The sequence below is a fragment of the Tachypleus tridentatus genome, chromosome 13 (genome assembly GCF_004210375.1).
Source record: "Tachypleus tridentatus isolate NWPU-2018 chromosome 13, ASM421037v1, whole genome shotgun sequence".
Taxonomy (NCBI): Eukaryota; Metazoa; Arthropoda; class Merostomata; order Xiphosura; family Limulidae; genus Tachypleus; species Tachypleus tridentatus.
The window spans coordinates 53,335,557-53,354,901 of NC_134837.1; the positions used below are offsets into that span (position 1 = coordinate 53,335,557).

Below are 19,345 nucleotides of genomic sequence, written 5' to 3' on the forward strand. Positions count from 1 at the left end.
AGTACACTTATCACCCTTTTATATTGTTTAAGTTGTAATTATCTAAATATTTTATTTTAATATTAAGTACTTAATGTAATAACTAAGATTATTTTAACATTAATACTTTTACTACTATTATACATGGAGAAGTTTGGTACAATCCAACAATCTCCTCAAGGTTACTCCTGCAACTTTAGTATCATCCATCCTTTTCCACCTTCCAAATGATAAAGAAAATATACTTCTGCTTTCTTTAATCTTTTATGTTAATAACATGATTAATTTGTTTTTAATTTTCCTACAAGTGTACATGCTTATGACATTGCTCTCTTGAGTTCGAGTTTTTCAAGTAGTTGAATCTAATTTAAATTATAATTTTTCTGTATTATTAGTTAAAACCAACTTGTCGGCTAACACGTGATTTGTATTTTGTAGTCTTTTGTCTTGAAGTGGCATGAAAGCAAAATATAAATACATTGAGTAGAGGGTTTTAAAACGAAAAATGTTTTCAGAAAAACATGTTTAATATAAATAATGGTATGAAAGGTTATGCTGAAAGTTAGGAGCTAAAATGATATGATGTTTAAAAAAATAACAATAAATTTGTGGAATCATTAGTAAAAAACTTTGTTATTCCATGTATTGTGATAACCAACTTGTTTGAGTTTCAAGTTTTTTGTGACATTTCTAAACAAACATGCTACACCTCTTATGTCAAAATGGGTGATGGCACAAATTTACATCTAGACACATCAGCAAAAGCAAAACACATAAGCATAATACTGGTGAAAAAAATTCAGGTCTTGGTTTATAATGCCATATGTACTTTAACTTGACAATGTACTGTATGCCATTGCAGATTATGCTGTAGCTGGTAACATTTTATAGGGATTCAAAATTCCATTTGGATCAAATAGCTGTTTCAGCTGCTTCATGACAGCTACTGCAGATGGAGATTTGCAATAGTTTATGAAGTCACGTTTCTTCAAACCCAATCCATGTTCTGCACTGATGCTTCCTTTGCGTTCTGCTGTCCATTCATACAAAAATGGTTCAATTTCATGTAAAATGTCTGGATCATAATTTTTGGAGGTTATATTCAAGTGTAGGTTACCATCTCCTAAATGCCCATATGCAACACAGCGAAGAATCTTATTTTGCAGTTTTTCTCTCATTACTTCAACTATTTTGTAATATTCATTCAATGGAAGAGATATGTCATATTTGTAACAATGACCATCATGCAGAAGACCCTCAGTAATCCTTTCTCTCAGGGACCAAATGTTCTGAAAAAAATTGTTAATAAATAAAAGACTTATTATGAACAGTCAACCTCACACAATATTTACATACATGCACTACTGGAAATTTAAAAGCTGTATTTTTAAATTGCATATTTTAGAAATTAAGTAAAAATAATTAAAAATTCATTAAAATTGTATTAATTTGACCAAATGTTTTACTGATAGTGTAACAATTTTCAAGAGTATTTAAAAGGAAGTCAACTTTGCAACAAGGTTCATGAGTGTGATCAATAGACTCAGAATAACTGATTCTTTAGGTCATGCTTTGAGGAAAAATAACTGTCAAGTAATACCACCCTCAGAGAATTACCAAAAGAAAAAATAAAAATAAACTGTTCATCTATTGTCATACGTGAGGAATTAGATTTTGGTTACCATATACCAGAAATCTTTTGTCTACTTGGAAGAAAATTATTTCTACATCATCAATACTATGATTAGTAGTTTTGGAACAAACAGGTATTTGATAGAAGAATTATCTACTGTAAAATTATGAAAACACTTAAAAAAAACTGGTTGTTATAAGAGTTTTCTAAACAACCAAAGTTACAAGTTAAGATAACCTTGTACAAAACAAATCTGAGACATTTGTTACATCAGCTGAAAGAAAGTACACATTCTTTCTGTCAAGCAAACATAATGAAGGTATTGAAACAAAACTATATGGCCATTTGCAAAATCTGTGTGTTAGGTCACAAAAGTGATGTAGGTACCAATTCATCATACAATTCACACCCTACAAAATATGCACAGTGTGGTACATGACTATCAAATACTTTGATCCAATCTTTTGTAATATTACAATATTTATTCTGAATTTATTTTTTGTTCTCTCTCTCTCTCTCTATATATATATATGTTGGTTTCAACTCTAACACTTGGTCAAGAAAGCCATTAAGTTGATTTCATTGTAAGTTACTTATCTTGTTCTTTAAAAGCACAATAACATTTTGCCTGGGAAGGATACTGCTCAAACTACACTTTTGTGTAAGAATATCTTTAAGTGGTTGCTTAGATGATGCTTACAGGTTTAGGCCCTTCCCACATTGCAATGAGAATGATCATTCAAGAGTTAGCCCTGGCTGTTCCTGGAAAAAACAAGTTTTCCTGTATGCTAAGGAACATCACATTTGGTCAGTATTGTCTAAAATATCATTTGAGTTGATTTAGTCAGGTTAAGAAAAAGAGTTAATCATTAAATGCATCTAATTATTGAATAGTTTATTGTGTGTTATCAAGCAAATACATATACACTGTGTCTGTGTGTAGTATCTTAAAAAAAGGATAGTGCATTTTGAGTAATAATTCATTACCAGTCTTGTTATTTCCTTTTACAGTGACTTATTCAGTAAAGTATTTAGTATTACTTTGCAATCAATATTTTGAGTGAATCTCCTGTTATATAGCAAATCTATACAATATAGCTCTAAAGTTAATTCATTTGCACCTCAATAAACCATAATAGTATGAAATACGAAGTAGTGTTCAAGAAATTACACACTTAAAACTCACCTCCTCTCATACAATAGCTGTACTTTCACACTGAAATGGCAGAGAGACTGAGGTAAAAGAAACCTAGATGGGCCCTTTCAGAAGCTGCTCAAAGAGAACCAATACAGTATGATACCACACCTCGTCTGTAGCCAAGCCATGTGGAAAGGAAGCAAATCCAATAAGGGAAATGGATGTGCTTGATGGTGTAAAGTTATTATGGTATGTCAACACCAGTCCAAAATCAAGTGGAATTGAGAATATTTTATCTAGTCTACAACACGAGGATGGTTCCAACCAATCACATATTTGAGAACTTATGTTGGCTAGTCTTGCACTAATCCAACACCACACCATCCAGAACAGATATCTATGTGACAGTATGATGGGAAAAAGCCAGTCAAAGGGGTGAACTATACCTGGCAGATTCATAGTCTAAAAACGAAATGTTATTAGAAATTTTATGTTTAGTCCATGACACACCATCTACACCAAGAGAACTCTTCTGTCCTACTCCCTACTGAGTGGAAGTGATCACACTCAGGAAGCTTCCATGGTCCACCATCCCTATAGCTAGGAACATGAAAGAGGCAAGGACTCTCATATTTCATAAGAAGAGTGGAGGGGGGATGCAGTGGGGAGTTCAGAGGAATGTTACATCTTAATAGTCTTCAGTAGGTGAGTACAAAATCCCTATTTTGAAAAGCAGGCTGGTTCCAATTTTATCACCTAGGACTAGAGGGATGAGCAGCAGTCCTGACATGGCTTTAATTATGATAGCTCACAAGTTGGTATGGTCTGAAAAGAACCTTATTTGTGAAGCAATATATAGCAAGAAACCATCAAGTGGTCTTGTGGCGCATCCAATCTTGTCAATAAGCATTACAGATCTTAAAGATCACATGGTACAAATTTAAAGTGAAGTGTATGGTGGCAGGCACCACTCCGACTTAGTGTGATCCTTATATATAGAAATTGTAAAGGTAAAATATACAAGAAAATAAATTGCCCATTCAGAGCCAGTAAGGGATATTAGAATGGCAACAGAAAGAAGTTGATATTTCAAAGAAGAGACAGGTAGATGATGAAGATAATGTTTGATGAAATTATGTGGCGTAATCTACACACAAGCCTGCACAAACTCCTCAAACAGATAATGAAAAGTGTACAGTCAAAGAGAGAGTAAAGTGTATGACCTGATGAAAAAAAACTTAAAAGAGTCATTGTGAATCTACATCCAATGAAATATAGGCTAGATGGATAAGTTGCTGTAGCCATCTCTTCAAGGTAATAGCAGAAATATCTCGTGGGCTAAGAAATTCAAAGAATAAATAGGTGACACTGTAAACCATAAAAAGGAGCAGTGCAAGTACAATAACAATAAACCTATCAATGGGACAGAGAATACAATCCATATCAGAACAAGAATAAGAATGGGAGAAAAACATAAGGGAAGTAGCAATGGCAAATATGTCATATCCTTATGGATGAAAACAAAAAAAGTAAGAAATAGATTAAGCAAAAGACAGTAGAAAGAGCAAAATGCTTAAAGTTTGAAGAGAGAATGGGTAAGGGCTTAAAGAACAGCACTCAGGCTTCAATAAGTAATGACTGCAAAATGAGGAAGACAAAGCTAGCAAGAATTGGCAAGAAATAAAATCCAATGGAGGAGGAAATGTATTAGGAACAGGAAACATATATATGCAAAAACGGCTCGTTTGGGTTGAGAAAATATTTTACATAGAAGACGAACAACGTTTGACCTTTTCGGTCATCGTCAGGTTTTTGTTTTGTGAACCTGATGATGACCGAAGAAGTTCTAAACGTTGTTCGCTCTTCTATGTAAAATATTTCTCAACCCAAACGAGCCGCGTTTTGCATATATATTTCTCTACAAGTGGGTTTTCTCGACATCACTGAGGAGACAATGAAATAGAAGATGAAATATTTGACAGAGCATCCAGTACCTATAAATTGGCCACAAACAAAAATGTTTTGTTAAACACTTGGAAATATGTAAATTTTTCTTTGTTAGTAGCCACAACAGAACCACTTTAAATTACTGTATCCACAAATAACTGAAAACAAAAATATTTTATATAAAGTAATGAAAAGTAAATTTGAAACCAACCAGTACAAGAATCTCATTATGTTCATTCAAAACAGAATAAGGTACTTCATGCAGCACTCAAGATTTCATACAAATCAGATTTATTGAAAATATTGAATAATTTTGCCTATGCATTTAATGTGATTTAAAGCATTTTTAGTATCACATGAGTAAGAGCATGTGAATTTACACAACTTTTAATTAAATTAAAAGAAATAATTACTTAATAGTTGAAAATATAAACGTATACAGAAGTATATGACAAGTCATAACAGCAAAAGTCTTAAAACTTATGATAAACAGATCATTTAAACACCTTTAAAGAAACTTTATTGCAACCAATTTCTTGTTTATCAACAATATTTATTTATCTGATTGATGTTTTCTCTAACAATGAACATATAATAAAATAAACATACTTTAATATGAGAAGTTTCACTGACAACTGTGCCATCACATATTATGCCTTTCTCCATTGAAGACTCCAAATAAGAGATCAACTTCTCCTCATCATGATCACCTCTAGAACCTGGTAGTATAAAACACACAAATATACATTTATTTATTTTTCTGAAAGTATTATTGCTAAAGTAACTATTACATTTGTTCCTTTGATTTAGTTCAATTAACTATAGTTGTTAAATTGTTTAATATACATTTTATTACAAGGATTGTTGTGCATTATTAGCTTAGTATAAACTGGGTTTGTCCTCAATCATTAAACTCCTGTAGTTAGGTATACTTAACCATTGAATTACTAATTTCTAGTCTTTATAAGCAAAACTTGTGTATCAACTTAATTATAACTATCCTAAGTTACATCTTTACATGTAAAACAGCTCGTTTGGGTTGAGAAAATTGTTTACATGGAGGAGCAAACAACCTGAACCTGACGATGACCAAGAAGGTTGAAATGTTGTTTGCTCCTTTACATAAACAATTTTCTCAACCCAAACAGCCATTTTACATATATCTTTCTACAAGTGGGTTTTCTCAACATCACTAAGTTACATCTTTGTAGGTAGAGCTTGCTTTGATCAGAAGTTAATGATAACACATAACCTATGATTGTATAATACCGTGTTTGTCGAAAAATAAGACAGGGCTTATATTAATTTTCACTCCAAAATATGACTAGGGCTTATTTTCGGGATGTCTTATTTTGATATATTAAAAAATGAAGTTACAAAGTAAAATTATAAGACCTCTAAATAAATAGAAATTACGAAAAACATTCAGAAACTCATTAACAGGAATTTATTCAAAACAATCATATCATCATCTTCTGGAATGTCTTGCAAATCATCTGTTTTAAAATTCCTGCTGAGTTTTCACTTAACTCAATTTCTTGTAGAATTTAAGCACCTACTCTCTCATGTTGAGCATGAGCATTAAACTATTAAACTAACTGATTAATACTTAAACAAACTAATTAACTAACTATTAAACTAATTAATAAATTAATTTTTTTTATTTCTTTCCTCTTCCTGCCACTCTTAACTAGGGCTTATTTTAAGGGTAGGGCTTATATTAAAACTATCCCCAAAATCACACTAGGTCTTATTTTATGGGTAGGTCTTATTATCAGAGAAACACGGTACTGTACTAGGGATTTGGTCAGACTGAAATGTCTTTAATCAAGAAGCTTACAGAATATTTTCAGCTGTTCTCTTACCATCCAAGTTTCAGAACATATCAAGTTTGTACATATGTATACAAGATGACATGACAACGAGATCCTAGTGCATTTTGGTCTTTGTATTCAAATAAAGATTATTGCTATTTTCCATTTTGCAAGTATCAAGTTCTTTTTCTATAGTGTTCATGTTCTCTTCATCCTCTACAAAACATTTCCTTAATCTGCTGCTTATTGTAACAAGCAGTAAATTTTAATAAATTTATTTTTAAAAAGCATAAAAAAAATTAATTGTGGTTAATACTGTTTCACTTCATACACTAAAGAAGCTTTTGACAAAGGAACTAAGAAATTTTGGCTTATGCTGAACCACTAGGGACTAATTGCTTGTTTACTGTTAAGCAAAAACTACACAAAGGCCTGTCTGTGCTCTGACCACCATGGGTATTGAAACCTAGTTTCTAATATTGTAAGTCCACAGACACACTGCTGTACCAATGGGGGATTAGGGGTTTAATAGCAATAAAAAATTACAAAATATATTTATCTTCAAAACCAAGGTAATAAAGCTGAAGTAAAGCTGAGTGAATGTAAGCTAATTATATAAATCTACTCAAATATAATTACAATGTTAATTGCCTATAAAACAAAAATAAAATTACGACTAAACTGTCTTAAAAACAAACAAGTAAATAAAATTGTTTTTAATTATTTACTTACTGTGTTTTTAAGTTGCAATAATTGTAAACATGATGATTTTATTATATTCATCAAATCAGGTAAGATTAGTTAAGTTTAGAGAATATGGTAAGTTGCAAAATATTCTCATGACTCAAATCCTTATTTATTGAAAATTATTTTTATGTTTATCATATTCACTGTACATAAATAAAATAAAGTGGTTGGTCACTGAATTGTTTCTAAATGCAATCATGATAAACTTTAAGTTATTAATTTATTTGATTTACCCAAGATCAATGAGGGTTACTGGATATTCTACAAACAAATGACATGGTAATCAATTGGTTGTTTTTCTTGACATTGGTTATTTACCAAGTAGTAAGTTTCAGATCTTTAAAAAACATTTGTGCCAAAAGTTTTTTTCATTTTGGGAAGACAAAAGTGAGTCTATCATATGAAAGGAAATCCAATTTAAAAGCATGGAAGGAAAAAACCACAGTGAAGTTTGAACAACAAAACATTTAGCTATAACCTCAAAGCACTTATCAAGGAATAAATAATATTTTAATAACAATCTTTATCTTTTCATGATCTTTTAATTTATTTATAACAATCCGACCCATACATTTTACAGCTGAAGCATTTATTTGCATCTTTCTCAGCCAAGGACTATGAACACTTTCTCCAGTCTGCATTATACAATTTTAATATGTTATGGAAGCTCGCTACTTTGCTTGGCATTGTATAGGAAGTCAATTTTCAACTGTTAGACCCCACTCTACTGTGTCGTGGGATTTAGTATTTAAAATTTATTCAAGGCTACCAGCAAGATCGTTGTTAATTGGAAAATTAGAACAAATCTCTGAATCTTTTCATGTGGAAAACTGTAATCAAAACTTTAAAGTGCATTTTAAAATCGTTTATCACGATTTGTTTGCATACTGGGTAATACTATACCTATCACAGTGTGTTAAAAGCATAAATATGTATATTAATTATCAATAGTATAGTATACCGGTTTCTTTACAGGTATACAGGTGTCGCTATTGTAGAAAACAGGATCAATGGTGAATTAATTATCAGATGTTGCAGATGATGTAAAATAATAAGTCAACATTAATAGCTTCTATTAGTTTAGTCGAACCACTTTTTTACACACGTTTCAATTTCACAACATCATACATATTACGATATACAATATAAATACCTAGCACATAAAACGTAATTCATTACTTGAGCTAAAACATAAAACGTGAACGACGCCCATGTACACATTAAAAGAAAATCGTCTTCGTGTTTAAACAATAGACTTACTATTTAGGGTTCATATCAAGCATGATGGGTAATACTTATCGACCTTTGTGAGCCTACTTGTGTGGTGATTCTATTAAATTTACTTAGGATGTGTCAGAACAACTGATCAGCTAGCCTTGCAACCGGTGCATGTATCATAACTTGGACGCAATGTATAATTGTATGGTATTAATTGTGTAGAAAATATTTTTCTTTACTTTTCCGGTTTTCTTTATAATTTAAGAGAAATAACCTGGCCATTTATATTTAGTACAAAGAAACTGTAAAAACAGGTAAAGAAATAGGTGAATTGCTCATTATTCAACTGTGATTTTAAATATTTATCAAAAACTACTAGTTCACACGCCTGGCATGGCCAAGCGCGTAAGGCGTGCGCCTCGTAATCCGAGGGTCGCGGGTTCACGCTAAACATGCTCGCCCTCCCAGCCATGGGGACGTTATAATGTTATGGTCAATCCCACTATTCGTTGGTGCAAGAGTAGCCCAAGAGTTGGCGGTGGGTGGTGATGACTACTTGCCTTCCCTTCTAGTCCCACACTGCTAAATTAGGGCCGGCTCGGTGCAGCGGGCTAACAACCTACTCACTTAAATACCTGTTGAAGAATCCGCAAGCGATTGCGGCCCTATGTTCTTTGATGGAATCTAATGGTGATAACTAACTAACTAACTAGTTCACAGCTGGGAACGCTGTAAGTGGATGGATTTAGAACAATCTAACCTGCTGTTCGATTCCCTTCTGGGGACACAACAGATTGCCCAAGGTAGCTTTGTTCTAAGAAAAACATACCGAAAATGCTTAACAGTACTTTTTTGCACTCAGATGAGTGAGGAACAAAAATATAGTTTATTTTTTCACACAGTATTGATAACTGAATAGGGGATTAACTCGTCTTTGCAAACGATGTATATACTTAAATCGTTTAACTTCTAAAACATTGTGTAGGTCAAAAGGATGTTATAAACGTGATTGAATACTTCATCTTTCGCATGTGTAGCGTGTGCTGTGCCATATTAGTCGATAATATGTATATTATTTTATTTACATATACAGCATTATCAATTCGTATGCTTTCTATATGAGAAGGACATACGTATTAAATAGATAAATCCTTTAAATACTGCTATTGTTGTGTTATATAGTTGAACATGAATGAAACAAAATCCTACTAAACAGAGTATGTAGTTGTTGTGTTTAGGTTTAAAGTGTGTTTTCTTATAGCAAAGCCACATCAGGGTAGCTGCTGTGTCCACCGATGGGAATCGAATCCCTTATTTTAACGTTGTAAGTCTGAAGACATGCCGCTGCCCAACAGGGGGACTTATGTTTTAAAGTAAATAGCTCTAAAAACATGGAATGACTCTAGCTTAAATTTGTCTCTGTAAACGACATTTGTTTTTGTGGATACTTACCACCTTTCACGAAAATATTAAGATTTTTCCCATCATAAAATGACGTTATAAAATAATGAATTCTTAAAATTATAGTATCAATGTATTGTGGACATTAAAATCTATTTCTGTAGCAAATTTTATCTTTATTGCTGTGAATATTACCACATATATTTATTGGGATTGTTTGACCTTTAGTTCCATAAACTTCGTTCAACTAATTAAATAAAATAAATGAAAAAATTGTTTTGGCGTATTGGATTAAGCTATAATCCTGTCGAGGTTCAAGTCAATCTGCAAAGAAATGAAGGAATAACGGTCAGTTAGAAAAGTATTTGAAAGAAGAAGAAACAATAGGAAAACAGAATGTTTATGCAAAGAAAAAACGTATACTATAGTAAGAGCTTGAATAATTAATCCTGACTTTGGATAATTTTAATATCTTAAATGTCTTAGTTCAGCAGATTCTTGAAAATAAAAAATGATCAAATGTGATGGCTTACAGGTGGCAGTACATAATTAATGTATAGCTACTGACAATATTCATAAAATGTAACCCAAAATGTTTTTGAAGTTATTTGGGCCAGGACAAGAGGCAGTCGGGGTAAAAACTATTAGTGCACGTGATAATATACAATGGATACAAAAGTATGCACGCAGACTTTTAGTGATATATAACATGAATTATTATGAACCAACTACATTACTACTTCTAAAAGAATATTTTAATTATGAAATTGTAATATTTGGCAGACAGCGAACTTTCATAGAGCAAAAGAGTAACAATGATACTTACACTACACCCAGAAAAAACACAATTTTACCTGTTGTTTTATGGTAAGTAAAGTGTAATGTATTTCGATTGTTTTAAATTGAAGTGTTTGACTATGGAAAACGATCAGTGGTATATGAAATTCGCAAACAATTGCTTAAATATCATAATAAAAATGAACTTGGTGCACTCAATGTTTTATTTGGTTGTAGTAGAATATTTTATCATGCAAATTGAAATATTTAGAAAAGCACAATTTTGGAATATTTTCTTAATATTGTCTCAGCACAAGGAGCAGCGCAATATGCGTGAAAATACAGGTTGTAAGTATATTAGAGAAAGATATAAAGTAGTGACACTGTGGTGAAATTTTGTAATTTGCACTATTTGTAGCACTCAACGTGTAACTGAAAAAAAATAATTAAGGAGAGATAATAAAGATTTTGGTGAATACTAAAGTTCAAAAAGTTTTGTTTGTTTTGTTTGTTTGTTTGGGAATTTCGCACAAAGCTACTCGAGGGCTATCTGTGCTAGCCGTCCATAATTTAGCAGTGTAAAACTAGAGAGAAGGCAGCTAGTCATCACTACCCACCGCCAACTTTTGGGCTACTCTTTTACCAATGAATAGTGGGATTGACCGTCACATTATAACGCCCCCACGGCTGAAAGGGTGAGCATGTTTGGTGCGACCAGGATTCGAACCCGCGCCCGTCAGATTACGAGTCGAACAACTAAACACACTTGGCCATATATATACTTAGATAGATAGTGAAGATAAATACATTTTAATGAAATTAAGTAAGCCAAATTACAAGGAAGAACTGCGTTAAAAACAGCAAATCCAAACTTTTGACTAATTATATTAGTTTGTTATATCTTAAAAAAGAACAAGTTGAAACTAAAATAAACAAAAAATGCTGCACTAGTTGAAAACATCCCAGGGTACAAGCTATATTGTGGGATTATAAGATGTACCCTAGGTTTTGGAGGTGACTGCGGAAGTAGGACCCACATTGCGGTGGGGATACACTGTCTATCAGTCATAACATCTATTTGCCAGTCTCACATAAGAAATAAAAGAGTGATAACAGATATAGAAATTAGGAGAGCAAGATGTGGGTGCTCAAGCCCACAACGTCCCGCATTTATATCACCCTTTACTGCCACCACTCATTTACTTAGTCTACTGTGACTATCATGTTATAAACAAACCTTTATATGTGACAAGGTGTACATCCGCATAAAGTAGTGCCAAGTTGTTAAATTACCTTATTCATAATTAAAAATCATAAGTAAAATTTCTCTAATTTTATTTCTTTATATTTATTTCAGATTTTTCAAGTGTTATAACAAACTGATATATATATATAGAGATATACATATTGGTGAAGTGGAGACCAAATGGCCCTGTATAATGCATAGTACCTAGTAAACAAAGATTCGTATTCTACAGGCAATTAGAGCATGAGTACTGTGAACACCTTAGATGATTGCTCTGCCTCCAAATGTAATTTTTTTAGAGAAAGGTAATTATTATAATCAGGTTACTATGAGACTCGCGCAACCTACACATCTCGCTGGTCTTTTTACTAATTAGAGTTCACTTACCTTGCATTTTCATTGTGCATCTCCAATATTTAAGGTCAAGACCAATCTGACTATTTTGTCTTCAATTTGCTAAACTCCAAGATTCCAAAGGCTGGATTGACATTCGATACAGAGGTTCCTATGAAAGAAGATACATTGCTTGCTGATGCATTTGACTTAGTAGACCTCTCTACATCAGTGATTAGATCATCCCTGAGACTTCCAAGGGCCAGACAGCCCCATTGACTATGAACTGTCATTAAAAACCATGGTACTATAGATGTATTAGCACTGGCGACCAAGATGCCAAAAGACTCGAATATACTGATGAAGCCCACTATGCAGGTAGCATAACAACCAATGGGTACATCGATGATATGTACATCAGCCCCTGTGAGACAATAATTCGAACAAGAATTGATGCAACGATGCTTTCTTTTCTTTAGTGTCCAATCAGAGGGTGTACAATCATCTCAAGAAAGCACTACTAAATATAAGTCCACTTTACTACATAACAAAGATGAAGGAGTCGACTTGAGGTCCAGATGGGCTTGAGAAAAATGCTTCAAAACTAAAGGATCAGGGCCAAAGTGCATAAAAGGTGACCTTACTAGTAACCACTACCTATATTAGTCGGATAGCCATCTTTAACACAATTATGATAGAGAAGCCATCACCATCTATAGCACCAACAAAATCAATATAAATGAAATTTATGCTAACAAAATAAGTGTCAACAAAATTCAAGGTGAATGAAGGGACCTCTACTTCATTGGCTGTTAAGCCCTGCATGACACATGATAGCCTACCCATAACATACCATCATTATTCAACTAACCTTACAGCAAATTCTAATATTAAAGTGGCAATGCCAGGAAATGACAGTTAAGCGAATAGAGGCCTGGATCTTATTCAAACGAGAAGAGGAGTGGTTAATTTAAAATGGCACTCTGCCATCCCCAATAGAAAAAGAGATTTTCAGCAATTTGCACAGATGATGCAAACCAGCAAGATCTTTGCTCCGACCAGACAGGTAATAAGTGTTATTGTGACAGTCAGTCATTTGGTCAACAGCTACCTTAAAGAGTCTGCTGCTGAAATTGAGATAAAGGGAGTTGGGCTTCGTGCTTACTGTTGGGTAATCGTGTGTGTATATATATATCTTCATTCTATTTTTTATTCCTATGGGCCTCAATTTTAAACTAATAGTTTCGTTTTGAGTTTACTTACTGATTTAAGTATTATTTTATTACAAGTTATAAGAACCTTCTTTACTGTTAAAACGTGTGCACTTGAGAACGAGGCCCGGCATGGCCAAGCGTGTTAAGGCTTCTGATGGTCGCGGGTTCGCATCCCCGTCGCGTCAAACATGCTCGCCCTTTCAGCCGTGGGGGCGTTATAATGTGACCGTCAATCCCATTATCCGTTGGTAAAAGAGTAGCCCAAGAGTTGGCGGTGGGTGGTGATGACTAGTTGCCTTCTCTTTAGTCTTAAACTGCTAAATTAGGGACGGTTAGCACAGATAGCCCTCGAGTAGCTTTGTGCGAAATTCCAAAACAAATAAACAAACAAAAACTTGAGAACATCATGTTTAGAGTAGACCTAAAACAATTTACAAGAGTTTAAACTCGTAAAAACTGTTAACATTGGAAAATAATATGTTCTTGTCAGGTGGACTGTACTTTAAAGGTGTCGCTAAATGCGTAAAACTTTAGGGGCTCAGGTCCATAGATGTGGAAACCTTTTGCGTTACAGTAGATTACGATTTTATATTTTGATTTTGCAAGACACCAACTGCAGATTCGATGCACTGTCAAATAGAGTCGGGGTTGGTACTCTTAATGCAATGCTTAACGACGTCTTTGCTATACGTTAAATCGTTTTCAGAGATAACAAAATAATTTACCAAAGAAAGAACAACGAAACCGCACTTGGTGTCAGGAGTATGGTATTACTTTATTGAGAACAAACAAGAACTTTCAATATATTGGAGGTATTCAACTGTTAAAAATAGGGGTACATGGGCACAAAGTGAGATAAAGAACTTGCTAGACATAAAGATAAAATCACAAAATAAAACAGAGCGAGACAAAAATAAAGGAATAAATTTACAGGGTGGAAAAATAGAAAATCAGGAACCTAAGAGAATATTTAAATAAAAGAGACGTACTACTTAAGGGTAAATGAAAATAAATCTGGTTGTAGAAAAAAATTGATGAAACTACTGGAGTTGTACAGAAAAGTTACAACAATAATATCAAAGAAGCGTGGAGAAGTTGCAATGACAGAACTGAAGAAGTATAGCAAGGCTTTAACAATAAAATCGACGAAGTAAAAAGCAAAGTACAAAAAGACGTGAATGAAGTAAAGAAATACATTAAAGAGGCATAAAGAGAACTCAAAGAACAAAGTAGAAAAGGGCACCATAGAGAGTGAAAATAACATTAGTTACATAATTTAACGTCTGGGAAAAGGAATTACTAAATATAAAGATTAAACAAGTCACGCCTCTTTTGCATTGATCCAAGAGTTGTAATCTAAAACCATCATCTAACCAGATTTAACAGACCCGTGCGCAAACCTTTGAAAGGGGGTTCTGTTTTGTAAGAACTTATTTAGTCTACATCTATTTCCACTACCGATGTTATTGAAGGACTTTCCTGGAAACTCCAGCCATGACATTACCAAATTCTTTCTTTGTTAACCTGAACATGACCTAAGAAGGTCTAAAGGTTGTTTTGCACTTTATTTTAATTAAAGTGCTGGTATCCATTCTAGTTCTCTTGAGAATACTACCAAATTCAGTTCTATAATTCACCTGGTCAGTTCAGTATCAGCCAATCGCGAAACCAACGGAATATGATGGAGAAATACCATGGGAGTTTGTTTGTTTGTTTTTTTGAATTTCGCACAAAGCTACTCGAGGGCTATCTGTGCTAGCCGTCCCTAATTTAGTAGTGTAAGACTAGAGGGAAGGCAGCTAGTCATCACCATCCACCGCCAACTCTTGTACCAACGAATAGTAGGATTGACCGTAACATTAAAACGCCCCCACGGCTGGAAGGGCGAGCATGTTTGGCACGACGCGGGCGCGAACCCGCGACCCTCGGATTACGAGTCGCACGCCTTACGCGCTTGGCCATGCCGGGCCAATCACCATGGGAATTATAGCAGACTCACTGAAATCATTTTCGGCAGTTAACTTAAAAGAAAGAACAACAATATTCTCTGTAGAATGAGAAGGGTTTGGGGTTGTGAGTAAAATTGGGCATGCTAATTTATTTTATTTAATTAGAAATAGTTACTCCATTGTCATCTTCTATGCACATCGGAAATTATAAAAGGCCTTATTTACATATTTTTCTACATCTTAGATTGTTAGTAAAAACATCCATTAAAGATAAACGACTCCATATTCCACATTCACGTTGATTTACAATTGTTTAAACTTTTAAATAGCGAAACAATGACAACATAAAAACAAAAATACTTATACTTTATTTGAGTCATCAACTAATATACCATAGGGCCATCTAGAAAAGAAGAAACTCTTTCGTGAACTGGGAAAAAGTTTACCCGAACTTCATTGTGATTGGTTAATGCTCAGAGAAAATCTCAACTTAGCGAATCACAGATAAGCTGAGAGTAAAGGTCTTTTTTTTTTTTTTTTTCTTATTAACATTATTGGTTAAGTTGCGTGTTCTGTATTGTGAAAAGCATGGTTACGTTATTACTGTTATACCGATGACAAAAGTATCAACATGGAATTTCAGCAAACGGTTAAGTATAAATTTTGTGGTTTTTAGTAATACATATCATATATATTTTATTACTTTTTATTATAACTAAAATGCAGGTTTAAATCATACATAAAATCATGATAAAACGTTTATTGAACTACACAGAAGTGTGAAGTTCTTCGTCTGTGATATCGCAATATACAGAACCATTTATAATATAGAAATTTAGGCTTAACTGAGCAATAGTGTGGCGCATTTAGCCTACCGGTAAGTACTGCGTCATTAATTGAAGTTGAAAATTAGGTTTAGCGTTCACGATTTTATGACAGATTGGTTTTAAATTGCTTATGTTTTAATTAGTATTAACTATTGATAATTATGTGACTATAATATTTCGCTTTCGGAATGTTAAGTCTACACTGATTTTAACACTATTCATCGTATTCTTTATGTAAGCAGTAAACTGTTCTAATGTATTAAAAAGCAACATTAAAAATAAAAACTAGACTGGATTAAGTTATTATTATTAAATCAAAAAGCAAAAAAAAATAATCAGAAATTAAAACTATTTATATGTGTACGTTAAGAAGAATGAAATGCAATACACTTTTCTTGCAAAAGTAATTTCATGGTCTCATTATTGTGATAGTGAGTGAGTGAGACTTGTAATTTTTGCTTTGATTTGCTAGGGATGTAATGGTTTCAATTATCGGTGTGTTTTTTTTAAACAGTCATCCCTCCGTACAGTCACTGCTTTCAGTAATTGTTTTTGATACTGATAGATACTTCATGTTATCGTGGGTAACACAACTTTATAACGATAGTATACTTAAGTTTCTAATGAGTACATTTAAAGAATCTTAATGTAAGATTAGGATGTGTTAAGGGATTGGACAAAAATAAGTACTTAGATAGTGATAAATTTCAGTGGGCCTATGCTGTATAATGTAATTATTCATTTTTAAGGTAAACTGTTTTTGAATGAAGTTTTGTTTGCTGCATGCTTGTAGATATAAATTGTGCTTCTGGATGTACCTAATGTGATTTAAATGAGTTCATTAACTTTTATAATGTTTTTTCTTTGTTTCACATCGAATTTTGACAATTTTTAATTTAGTAATTAACAGCAAGTTTAATTTTTTCAGGATTTCCAGTTTCTAGATTTAAATGATATACCTGAAAAAGAAGCCAATGAAATATGTGGAATTCTAAACTGTGCTGGTGATAATTTGCATGTAGAGGTAAGAAACCTTTTCTTTGGGAGAAAAAAAACACCACCATAAAACCTTCTGAAGATATCATATATTTGTAATATTGCCATGGAAGTTAATTATTAATTCTAGTTTATTAAGAAAAGAAAAAAATTGTAAAGTAGAATTGATGGAAACGTAAGTTTTTAAATTATGTTGTTTTGGTTTCAGTGTGTTTGTTCTTAATTTACTTTGTAGAATTACTCATTTGCTTAATTAATCCTTTTACAACTGGTTATGGCTTGTATTTAAACTTTTATTAAACTACTAAATTATGAATGTCAGTAAGTTTGAAATCAAATTGCAGATTGTAATTCGAAATTTAATATATCTGAGTTAATATATTAATTTAAAAGTAAATATTAAAAGAACACATCCAAATATAGATTTTTATTGAGTCACATGGTATGATGAATGCAGCACTGTTCAAAATGAACTGTTTGTGATGTAAAAAATACTAAATCTATTTTGTACAAATTAGGAACTTGGATTGATAATATTGTCAAGCTGGAATATAAAATAATATCATATCTTTTTATTTTGCTGAGATGTGGCTCATGTACTAAATCAGGCATGGTGGCCCTGTTCATCTTTTCATTTTTGAGAACAGCCTCTTATATACACTTACTTCAATATAAGGCATGAGGATAACCAATCAACAGGTTAGAATGTCCCCAGAGTGATTTTATCAGCTATTTTAATCTGTGACAAGACTACCATGTTCTTTTCAACCAAGATTTCAAAGAGAAAGGTTGTCTTTAGTCTGCTCGAAGTTTAATGCTTTTTAGATCTAAATACAGCTTAGTTACTGAGCTTAATAAATTATAGTGGAATTCTGTGGTATCAATACAGTTATTTATTTTTTGTTCATTCAACTGTATGTATAAAACATGAAAATTTTTTTGTTTGATATCCTCCACATGCAAAATTTTAAAAGGCTTAGCAACCTATGTTCAACAGCAACCATGTATAAACGTTTTAGTGAGAGGAGATAATTGTTTGGTTTACTTCTTGATTTATTGTTCTATATTTTAAGAAAGCTAAATTTAATAATTAATTTCTATATAGCAATAATCTCTATCCATATATAATGTATAATAATTAAAATATGATTGTATATTACAAAACACTGGGAAGACTAATGGTCAGTTTTATATTAGTGGGTATGTAACTTGAGTGCACGTGTAGTAAGTCAGTGCAAGCCACGTAAGGTTATATAGGCATGACTGGAAGGCCAGTATAATAAAAAAATATATGTAAATATATAGTGTTATGAGACTTAATCTACTGAGACTAATCTTTTTGTTTTCTGTGTTATAATATGTAGTCATCCTGGCATGAAAAAAACATTTATTTCATTTTTTTTGTAATTTTTGAGGTTGGTCAAGTGACAGACCCCACATATAGAAAATAAATATAAAGTTTTACTGAAAACAAAGGTTTGAAATCTATTTAGAAGGTTATAGGGATTATGTAAATAATATTTGGGGTTTTGGGAATGAAGAATAAGTTTTTCTCCTCTCTTTTTTTAAATCATAACATGAAATCATTTTGAACTTAGACTAATAATGAAACACTATTTTGAAACAAATCTTTAGTAAAAAAATGATAAAATTCTGATTTTTTTCTATACAAAATACTTGTAACCTTTACTAAAAGTTTACCAAATTTTCTGAAGGAATATACACTATCAAAGTTAGTGCAAATACTTAACATCTACAAATATGTAGACAAACTTGTATATTATACTGAACCCATAGCAAAAGGGTTAATAAATGATTTGACAGGTAATTTCTACTTAAATAATTAGTAGTTGGAATGAAAAATGTAAATGGTTATGTGAAACACCAAAACTTTCCTAGCTAGCATGAATTTCTTTACAGTAGATGTCAGTTAAAATTTGTATGCATTTTTTAATCAAGCTAGAAGATGGAAGTTACTAAAAATTATCATTGTTATTGTACTATTTTTTTTTATTGAAGTATACTCACTTTTTCATAACAAGATTACTCAAATAAATAGTTGTTTTTTATTATGTGTAACAACTATTTTTATTTTTTTAGCATCCATATTAATTTTTATTAAGGAT

General features: G+C 32.4%; 2 protein-coding genes across 4 annotated transcripts in view; one reads left to right on the forward strand and one right to left on the reverse strand.

Moving 5' to 3' along the window:
• Positions 1–732: 732 nt before the first annotated feature.
• LOC143238906 (D-2-hydroxyglutarate dehydrogenase, mitochondrial-like) lies at positions 733–5,438 on the reverse strand. Of its 2 annotated transcripts, XM_076479549.1 has the most exons (3): positions 5,307–5,425; positions 2,313–2,374; positions 733–1,268 (listed from the first exon to the last, which is right to left on the reverse strand). In XM_076479549.1, the coding sequence occupies exons 2-3, from the start codon at positions 2,349–2,351 to the stop codon at positions 843–845; spliced, it is 465 nt and encodes a 154-aa protein (XP_076335664.1). In that variant the 5' UTR covers positions 2,352–2,374; positions 5,307–5,425; the 3' UTR covers positions 733–842. The 2 variants fall into 2 exon arrangements, with proteins under 2 accessions (XP_076335664.1, XP_076335663.1); XM_076479548.1 differs by lacking the exon at positions 2,313–2,374 and having other exon boundaries at positions 5,307–5,438.
• A 10,482-nt stretch (positions 5,439–15,920) lies between these two features.
• The window catches only part of LOC143240837 (uncharacterized), a 36,118-nt gene continuing 32,693 nt past the window's right edge, over positions 15,921–19,345 (forward strand). For both annotated transcript variants that reach the window (XM_076484003.1, XM_076484004.1), the window contains exons 1-2: positions 15,921–16,045; positions 17,152–17,247. In XM_076484003.1, the coding sequence (XP_076340118.1) occupies positions 16,028–16,045; positions 17,152–17,247 (114 nt within the window). In that variant the 5' untranslated portion in view covers positions 15,921–16,027. The remainder of the gene's footprint in view (positions 16,046–17,151; positions 17,248–19,345) is intronic.